The 10,303-nt window shown below is 36.2% G+C and overlaps 1 protein-coding gene across 3 annotated transcripts in view; it reads right to left on the bottom strand.

The window, feature by feature from the left end:
- The window catches only part of MYBPC1 (myosin binding protein C1), a gene marked incomplete at its 3' end in the record, with an annotated part of 97,663 nt that continues 87,360 nt past the window's right edge, over nucleotides 1–10,303 (bottom strand). For 2 of the 3 annotated variants that reach the window (XM_080660723.1, XM_080660722.1), the window contains 5 exons: nucleotides 8,601–8,760; nucleotides 6,996–7,132; nucleotides 5,013–5,199; nucleotides 1,718–1,760; nucleotides 1–313 (listed from right to left, as the gene is read on the bottom strand). In XM_080660723.1, coding sequence (XP_080516849.1) covers nucleotides 1,747–1,760; nucleotides 5,013–5,199; nucleotides 6,996–7,132; nucleotides 8,601–8,760 — 498 coding nt within the window. The remainder of the gene's footprint in view (nucleotides 314–1,717; nucleotides 1,761–5,012; nucleotides 5,200–6,995; nucleotides 7,133–8,600; nucleotides 8,761–10,303) is intronic. The other variant, XM_080660724.1, reaches the window with a different exon arrangement.

Genomic DNA, 10,303 nt, shown 5'->3' with positions numbered 1-10,303 from the left:
ATCAAAACACTGACTTTAAATGGGATTTTGTTTACAATTTTTAATGAAGCAATCCGTGCAAACATTTTCTTCTTCTTCAACATTAAAAAAAAAGAAAAAAAAAAAAAAAAAAAACAACGGCCACACTTGGGTGCCTGGTGTTAACACAGACAATGCTTTCTCATTGCAACCATATTTCAAAGCGGTGGAGTGCAGGGGCAGTGGCCCGGCCCTTAGTATTCCTCAGGATTGCTTGAGTGCAAATCTCGCATATATGACTCAATTATGTTAGGAGGTACACCTTGCAAGAGGAGCCTGCAGAAGGAAAGTCCACCTGGAGAGGACAAAAAAGGCAAAGGCAAAGTCAAAACCGTCTATGTGAAAAATCGCTGAAACAATACTCCTGGACTAGCTGCCTGGAAATGTGTCTAATAATGTTCCAGTTAGTTACAAAGATTCCATCAGTCCTTACTCGGAAATCTTCTGGGTTTAGTAAATTTAGACTTTAAAGCACTTGACATCTAGAAGGAAAAGCAAGTTCTAGACCCATACAAGTCCTTTGTTTCCTGCTATTATTCAATCTTAATTTAATTTCCTAACTGGTTGGAAAATACTTATCACTCTTTGAGAGGTTTTGGGATTCTCTATAGATGATTCAAGTGCTCTGGCTGAATGGCAGAATAAATGCATACCATGTTATGAATCAGCAGGAAGAACTGTTTCCGGTTTATTTCTGTTCTTTTTAATTAAGCACCAAGTTCTGACTCAAACACATTAGAGAAGAAAAAGGAGATGACTCCTTTAAACTTGGCTACTTATACATTGTCAAGAGTGAAACAAATTGGAAAAAAACTGTTTTTGGTTTGTTAATCTTCACCTAAGGATATTTTTTGCATTGATACTTTTTTAGAGAGAGTGGAAGCAAGGGGGAGAGACAGAGAGAGAAACATGGATGTGAGAGAGACACATCGATTGGTTGCTTCCTGCACACACCCTGACCAGAGCAGGGATCAAGCCTGCAACCAAAATGCGTGTCCTTGACCAGAATTGAACCTGTGACCCTTGAGTCTGAGGGCTCACACTTTAACCACTGAGCCAATCCAGCTAGGGCTCACATTGGAATATTTTGTTAAAAATAGTAAAACCTATCCAATACCTTCTGAAGGTCAGAGAAATACCTACTAATATTTCATACTTACCTTTCATGTTTCTGAATTATATCTAAAAAATAAAAGTACCCTTCATGAGAGAACCCATGAAACCATACAATTCATAGACCTTTGGAGAAGTACTTCACTACTTGCTAATAAATTCATGTCCAGACAAAAACAGCATGCCATAGGAACATTCTTAAACTTCTTTAGTGCAAATTTGGAAAAGTCATTCTCCTTTTAAAAAAAGACTTCAAGTCACATATCGGTAGAAATGATGCCACTTTTGTACATGTCCATTCCTTGATGCAAAGAATTCAGAATGCTTGGGTATCACTCGTTTTCATCCACATTAAATACTTTAATTCATGCTCTACCGCATTCTTGTCAACAGGAGATTGTTATGCTGAATAAGTACTAGTTGTTAATTTCAAGATACTAAAATACAAATTAAAAACTACAAAGTTAGATATTTTAAATAGTCTATTTTCATTGGACTACATAATGAAAATCATGCCATACTCCACAAGCTCTGTATGACTTATGACAGCATAAGCTTCATATGCCAAATCCATATGAAAGCTTACCTTAGATGATAATACACATTCAAAAATCCTTACTGTGCTACAACTAAGGAAAAGAGAGAGAAAGAGAGAGAGAAAGAGAGAAGTTGTGAGCATTAATAAAGTTCTAAAACCAGAGTTGAGTACGTGTTGGATGAAATTATGGTCGCGATTATGATGAGGTGATTTCATTAATCCTTAGTCATGTGAAAGATGTAGGAACATAGAAGCACATGGAATGAAGGGCAGGGATCCAGTCACTTCAAAAGGATCATTAATATGTAAAACATTTATTAATATGCACAACCACTTTGCCTAAACAGGTGGCAAAGCCAATTGGATTGTACAGTGAATATTTATGGTAAGAGCTTCCAAACCATTAGCTTAAAAAAAAAAATCCTACAACATATATATATTATGTTTTTCAACAAAAGAAAAACATAGGTGATGAACAAAGCATTAGTGTACATATATATATGTTGAAATTATAAAAGGCAAAATTATCAAGTAGATACTAATATCAGACTGGTGTTATTCTATAATATGTATTCTGAAATGATTCCAAATGTGACTAATCTAAACACAAGCTTAAACAAACAGTCTAGAAAGTGAATATATGTATAATCTACAAAACTTTTAAGAAATAGCCCTAATTCTTTCTTCCTTTGAAAGCTGACATTACCTCTGGGAATTCAGAGAGTGCATATGATAAACTCAGGCACAGATCTACATCATTAGAGTTTACATCAAGTTTCTTACCCATCCCCAAAGAACTTCTTAATCCACTCTTCCAAATGGGGGAGAAATCATACATATACTATCGGACTCATTTAATGCTTAATACATTTAATAATGGGGCCTAGAATTTTCTCTCCATTTAAGTTCGTGAGTATATGAAACACTTCTGGTCCCATGAAAATATTTAAAATGTCCAACAGAAAGATGGGTTACAGATATCCTACTGGTGAATTTTTCATGGGAAAGTCTTAACTATGAAAGTTTCTAAATATTGGATCTGTTTTTATTTGTGACCTTTCCCTATCAAAAATGCTTGGAACACTTTTTCTACAGCTTTGCAATTTAAGAAGGTTCAGTTTTCTGAATTTCAACATGAATCTAAGGAAACCACACTGGAAGCTATCTTAAAGGAAGGTCGTATCTCTTTACATGTGAAAAATGCAATTATTACAGAAATGTCATTGGTTCCCACGTGTTGATAATCTTACATCTAAAATATGGTATCTTCAAATGCAGCCTTCCGGCTTTATTTATGGGGACCTGTGCTATGGTACTTAGCTTTCTGACAAAACATAGTTCCTAATTACTTAATAACCTTGAATAATTTGGCCTTCCTAGTTCATGGCATAAACACTGTATGCCATGAGCTGCTAAAATAAATATAATGAGAAGCAAATGAGAAAGTCAAGCTTTACATGCAAAGTGCGATTTCATGTAAGAGGAATGGAACAGGAAGTAGAAATATCCGGTGCGATATGAATTTTTAAAACCTGTTGCTGCCCCTCCAGGAACAGTGGTTCTCCAGGGGAATATACTCCTTGATATATCACTGTAGAATTAGAATATTTGTACCAATATTTATTTGTTCTCAGTTCACATTTTTACCTTTTTTTTTACAGTTTAACTTGATTCAAGTCACCTATTATCAGATAACAATCTGACGATAAACAACCTTGGCTTTACTTTTAGGACCCAAAACTTTTACCAATACAGTATGTTGCAATTGATATCTTACTATGAACGTATGTACTAAAATACATTATTTCTATTATTAAATTCAATTATCATACAATTCACTATGCAATTACATAATTAATATATCATCTATATATACATAACATTGTTATCTTTTAGGAAGGACCCCAAATGTTGAACCATTTATGAAATCATCATTTTATACCATTAGCAACATTCAGTTATTTTCAAAACACGCAAAAGTTGCAATAGGCTTTTGTTTTTATTTTTGGATACTGAAACATAAGTACCAACAGTACCTTGGAATTATTAAGCCTAAGAGTTTAGAAACCAGATGTATTGCAACTGGGACCATAATCTGCATTTAAAGCTAATAAAAACTAAAAAGTAATGTTTACATTTGTAAGCACTATCTCAAGAGTAAGCTTTAAAATTATTCTAAGGATATTATGTTTTAAACTTGTTTTTTTCTCTCACTCAATTATGAATCTATTGTACCATATTACCACAGGACTGACAGAGATCAGAAGAGAAAGAATAATATATTTTTTAAAAAGTTACAAAAGGAATTTTTTTTCAATAAGTTTCTTAACTATTTTATACTAATTTAGGACTAAAAAACTTTTTTAACATAAGTATGCTAAGCATTTACTATGTTTTTCCAAAAAGTAGATATTATAAGATTATCTTTCTGACTTTTAAATAATAATTTCTTCATTATAGAGAGATAGAGAAAAGACTTGGCTGTCATAGAAAGGCAAGGTAATACAATACAAATGAGAGAAAAGATAGTAGAATCATGTCACCTATTATCTCATGGTGTCCCAAAGTAGGTATTGATTGCCAAGAAAAAAAACTTTAATATACAAATTATAATCAATTAATATGAAAACCGATTAAGATGACAGGTTATGCTGAAACTTTTCTACCACATCAATCCTTATATGTTTTCTTAATTTACATTGGTAGAAAACTAGTATAAATGAAATGTACACCTGTAAATGGAAGTTCTCTAGTGAGATTTTAAAAACAACTGGTTAAAATATGTGGATGCTATATTCCACATGAGTAATAGTCTACACTAAATTAGCAAACTTACCCATATATATTGAAAGTTTCACAAAATAGTAAACTAATTAAAAATAGTGTAAATTTCTATCTCTAGATAAGTTTTTCCCTAGGCTTCTATTTGTAGATAAACTACATCACCAAAATAATACCCTCTTGACTTCATTTATTCTCACCATGCTGTACACATACCAGCATTCCACTATAATTAATATTTCTTTAGTTAAGAATTGCAAGAGATGAAGATAAGTCTACTTAACAAGTCAAACTTCACAAATAAATCAAAGCGGGGTAGGGGAGGCTGGGGGAAGGTCAATTGGAAAAAAAAGGAGACACATGTACTACTATTTGTAATACTTTAAACAATAAAAAAAAGAGTGAATGCAAGATGTAAAAATGTATTCTCTACCCCAATTCTCTTGCCCTTTCCTCCTCCACCCTAGGACATTTTGGCAAACAATTTGAATTTTGCAGGAAGCACAATAATTAAATGGTTTTCTTTCATTTTATTCTACACCCAAGGTCTTGGATGTCATACCTTTCACCTCCAGTTTGCATTCGACCTCCACTGTCCCAAGGTTATTGACTGCTTTGCAGCAGTAAGTGCCTCCGTCATAGGAGCTGGGCTTGCGGATCTCCAGCGTACAGACCCCTTGGTTGCTGAACATCCTGTATCTTGGGTCATCCACAATAGCAACTTTGTTTTTCATCCAGGTTATTTTGGGCTGAAATTAATATTGAAGTAAATTAGGTCAAAACATATCTGTACTTAGCATATTAATAGGCCATCAAAGCAGTGACAGCATTTTAAAGCATAGCTTAGAGAGAACACCTCAAAAGAATCCACATCTATTTGAGCACAGTTTCTCTCAAATTAAACTCTACTTAGTGCTTGGCAAGAGAGCAAATGAGCAGTTCTTCTTTTTTTTCTTTACATTGTACTAGGATAGAATGGGCCACCTCAGTAGCTTCTGAGGCTAATACATTTCTATCACCACAATAAATTCAGCAAACCTGGTTCCCTTCACTTCTGCAACATCATGCAGAGTTAGTGATCAGGTTTGCACTACATGAACGGTTCTGAAGAAGTAAGCCAGGTTTGTTCACAAGACAGCTCTGGGGCAAACTTCCCAAAAGGATTCAATTGCATTTCAATTTGATCTACAGGTCCATGAGGTTAACTCATCCAAGAGACTATATATTGTTGGACATTTTTCAGAGAATCCCCATAAGGTATCATAACCATCAAATTTCCTCACTTCATTTTCTTGATACCTTTTTCTAATTATTTGTGGGCTACTTATGCCTCCTCACCATTTAATGTGTCCTCTGACATCTGTTTTCATCATCTGTTGGCAATGGATCGTCTCCAACCAGATAATTCAAGATCTATCATAACCTAATCACCCAGGGAGGTGACTCCATTCTCCTTGACCCCTGAAATATATCTAACATCACTGACCTCCAACTCCTTATTCATAGTATCTTCCCCTTCCTTATGTAAGTGCACAGCCTCTTCATTCCCTCTTCTACCTCTTACATGATTTTGCTTTTTCAGACCTTAGAGATGGCCTCTCTTTCTTCTTCACACTGTTCTTTCTTCCTTCCACCTTTCAAGTGGAAGTATTCATTGAGGCTCACTTGGTCCTGGGCTTTTTCCTCATTAGCCTCTTTCCTCAATGGTATTCCTTTCTAACGACTCCAAGGGATGGATTGTACCTCCCATCTGCCCCCATGCCTGGGGACTCCTAAATTGAGGGTCACAGCCTTGGCCTTTGTCTAAGCTCCAGTGAACTTCTCCTCTGCCTACTGACAATTCCTACTTGGAAGGACCAACATCACTTCCAATTAAACACAAATTCAGCATCTTCTTCCTATCCTCAGTTTGGCTTCTCTCTGACTTTCCTATTTCTGTTCATGGTACATGTGGAAAAAATACCACTGTTTGCAATTTTTCAAATTCTAAGGCTCCTTCCCTCAGTGCCACCCAGATAAATGTCTCCATGGGCAACATTCATTAACTGGTTGTTCTTTTCAAATGCCAACAACATGAAACCTTCAAACCTTTCTAACTCTCTTCTGTCAGATGTGATTTCTCCCTTCCAAGTACTCTGTACCCTTAATATAGCACACTCTACATTCTGCCTTGCATTATAGTATCATCATTTGTCTTAATCTATTAGAGAAAACTTGATGAATCAATATTTCCACCTAATTTTTCAGGTGAAACAATATTACTTCCATCTCCTCACCTCTTAGTTCTTTTTAAAATAGGTGATTTGGTTTTTCCTTAGAATGAATTCCTTATTTAGTAAAGAAATGTAAACATTTTTTACTACTTAAATAGTGTACCTAATTTTCCAACAATACCACCCTCCAACCCCAGGATAAGACACAAATAGCAGTTGGAGGGTCTGTTTGTATTCCTACTTATATTTATAGTGTGGCAAATACAAAAGGGAGAGTTGCGGGTTAATTCTTCAATTTAACTAATGTGATTAAAAACTAACAAACATGGTACCTTGGGATTTCCTCTCACACTGCAGTTCAGGGTGGCATTGTACCCAGCTACAGCGTAGGTGTTGACCAAAGGCTGAGTGAACATGGGCGCCTCTGTGAAATCGAAGTCTTCATACACTGGATTTTTGTAGACTTTACCTTAAAAACAAGCATTAGAAATACACAAATTGGCCTGAGACTATATTATTCTTGGCATACTTTACTCGTTGCCATGAAAACTTCCCTGAACTTAGAAAAACATGTAAAAACATGAGTGAACACCACACAGCATTCATTCTGGAGGGTACACATACCCCACAGGGGGCAGAGTGGCTATCTGAAACTGAAACAAATATTGAGAAGAATTTGGTGTCAGGGTATTTTGATCAACAATGTGTTTTATTGTGACAGTGATGAGGAAATGAAATGATAGGGATGGAATTCAGCCTCACCCATTTCATGGGTCTCATGTGTAGATACTTTGAAGGTGTCTAAGAATAGAAGTAACCCAAGCTCAATAAGTCAATATCTACTTTTTCCCATCCTTGTGAATTTAGGCATTTATATACCTACTGCCCAGAAGTTAGAATAAATTACAGCTTACATTTAAAAAAATGCAATAATAATAATATTTTCCTCTAAAAATTTTACTTTTAAATTTATTACTGGACATTTTTACCATAATTTAAAAATATGTGTTTATAATTTTCTTATTTCCTTTCACCACATTTCTTTTTCTTTCAGTCTCCTCTAGTTACTGAAAACCAGTCTCCAGATGTCTAGTTGTGAAATTGTGATTTATAATAAGAAACATACATTTGGTCTTTATCCCCATTTCTGGCACAGAGCTCCTAAAACCCTTGAAATTACTTAAGCAAGTAGAGCTATAAAGATGTCTTCTGTTATGTTAGTGAGGTTTCACACACACACACACACACACACACACACACACACACACACACACACACACTGCCACCTAGGGACTGGTTGCCAAAGGAACCAACCTTGTGATTAGTGGGTTGGAACTTTTAGTCCCGCCCCCAGACCTCCAAGGAGGAGAGAGGGGCTGGAGATTCAACCAACCATGGCTGTGTAATGAAGCCTCCCTAAAAACCAGAAGGACATGTTTGTAGAGCTTCTGGATTGGTGAACACTGGGAGATTTTAGGAGAGTGATGGCGCTCTGAGAGCTTGGAAACTCCGTGCCCATTCCCCATCCTTTACCTGTGCCCCTCTCCCATCTGGATGTTCCTGAGTCATAATCTTTTCTGTTTAACTGGTAGACAGTAGATAGAATGTTTCTCTGAGTTCTGTGAGCTACTCTAGATAGTTAATCAAACCTGAGGAGGGGGTCATTGGAACCTCTGATTTATAGCCTGTTAGTCGGAAGCACAGGAGACAGCTTGGACTTGCAATTGGCATGTGAAGTGGGAGGTGGGGACATTTTTGTGGGACTGAGTCTGGAACCTGTGGGATCTGATGCTATCTCTGGGTAATGTCAGAATGGAGTGGAATTGTGGGACATCCAGCTGGTGTCTAAGACTTGTTTGGTGTCAGGGAAACTCCCCCAAACCTCTACTCACTGGAAATGGATGAGAGGCTCCTTTATCAGATCACTACTAACTCACCATCCTTGGCGATCACAGCGCTCTCTTTAGTCATTGTTGCATTCTCACTGAGGCCGCACATGTTTTCAGCAAAGACCCGGAAGTAATATTCATTGCCTATGACCAGTTCAGTAATGGTAGCATGGGTTCGGTGATAGTGCTCAATGACAGTGAACCATTCCTGAAAGAAAAACAATTTGAGGAAAATCACCTAAAAATACACAACTATTCCAACTCTTGATTAGAATAAATATCAGGGATGTTTCATTCACTAAAAGAAAAATAGCACTAGTTTTTATCTTGAGAGCAATAACTATGTACATTTAAATTATTTAATACTTTATAATTGCTTTATACTTGTATAATTTAATCTTCATTTATACATTAGAATCATATACCCTAGATGTCAACTACTACCTTTATACTTTTCTCATAACTGTATAGTCTGTCATCTATCTATCTACTTGTCTAATTATCTACCTTTTGTATAACGAAATATAATTATAACATTTTATTGCCAACATATCTATTCTGAGGAGATGATGCTAAATCACCAGAGAAAAATGAAAATTGTTCAACAAATTTGCCTAATATTATCAACAGTTTCTTTTAAGTCTTTGCTCAGATCTCACCTCCTTCCTAACTGTTCAGCCTTCCATTGCTCTACTTAGGCCACACTCTGTCACCTTAATCTGGAGAAGTTTTCTTCACAGCACTTGCTACCTTAAATTATATATTTACTGTTTGACTTGTTTATTCTCTACCCCACCCATCACTGGTGTGAACGAGCCAGGATGGGTGACAGACATTTCTTCTCTCTCCTTGTATCCCTAGTGCCTATCATAATACCTGGCACATAGTAGGTACCTTGCACAAAATAAATGTTTATTAAGTACTATAATGGATGAATGAATGAATGAATGAATGAGAAGCTAAACTTTTTTTTTCATTTTTTCCCCTCACCATACTAAAAATATAGTAGTCTCAAAATTTATCTGGCAACCAGTGGAAATTCCCATTGTACCACATATGTTTGAGTCCACTAATTGAGAAAACACACTGGCTGACAAAAATGTTCATAAAGGAAAGAATTTTTCTTAACAACTTTTAGGGGCCATAGTTATATATGTACTTTGCATATTTTAAGACAGCAAACAAATGTATTTATGCCCTTTTTTATATCCAAAGCACTTTATATAAACCTTTATTCTAACATTTATTATATTGCTTTGTCATTTGGTTTTATGTCTTTCTTCTTTTTTTAAAAAAATATATTTTATTGATATTTCACAGAGAGGAAGGGAGAGGGATAGAGAGCTAGAAACATCGATGAGAGAGAAACATCGATCAGCTGCCTCCTGCACACCTCCCACTGAGGATGTGCCCGCAACCCAGGTACATGCCCTTGACCGGAATCAAACCCGGGACCTTTCAGTCCGCAGGCCGACACTCTATCCACTGAGCCAAACCGGTTTCGGCTATGTCTTTCTTCTTGACTAGACTGTGAGTGTGCTAAGAATAGAAGCTGTCCTTACCTCCCTCCCTCCCTACCTTCTTCCCTCCTTTCCTTCCTTCCTTCCTTCCTTCCTTCCTTCCTTCCTTCCTTCCTTCCTTCCTTCCTTCCTTCCTTCTTTCCCTCTTTTCTCCAGCAGCTAGAAGTGTGCTCAACCCATAGTAAATGACTGGATAAATAAATACATGGGTGGGCAAAAGTAGGTTTACTG

Source organism: Plecotus auritus, assembly GCF_963455305.1.
Source record: "Plecotus auritus genome assembly, chromosome: 3".
Lineage (NCBI taxonomy): Eukaryota > Metazoa > Chordata > Mammalia > Chiroptera > Vespertilionidae > Plecotus > Plecotus auritus.
The sequence above is the reverse complement of the archived record's forward strand: the minus strand, read 5'-3'. Positions and strand labels throughout refer to the sequence as shown.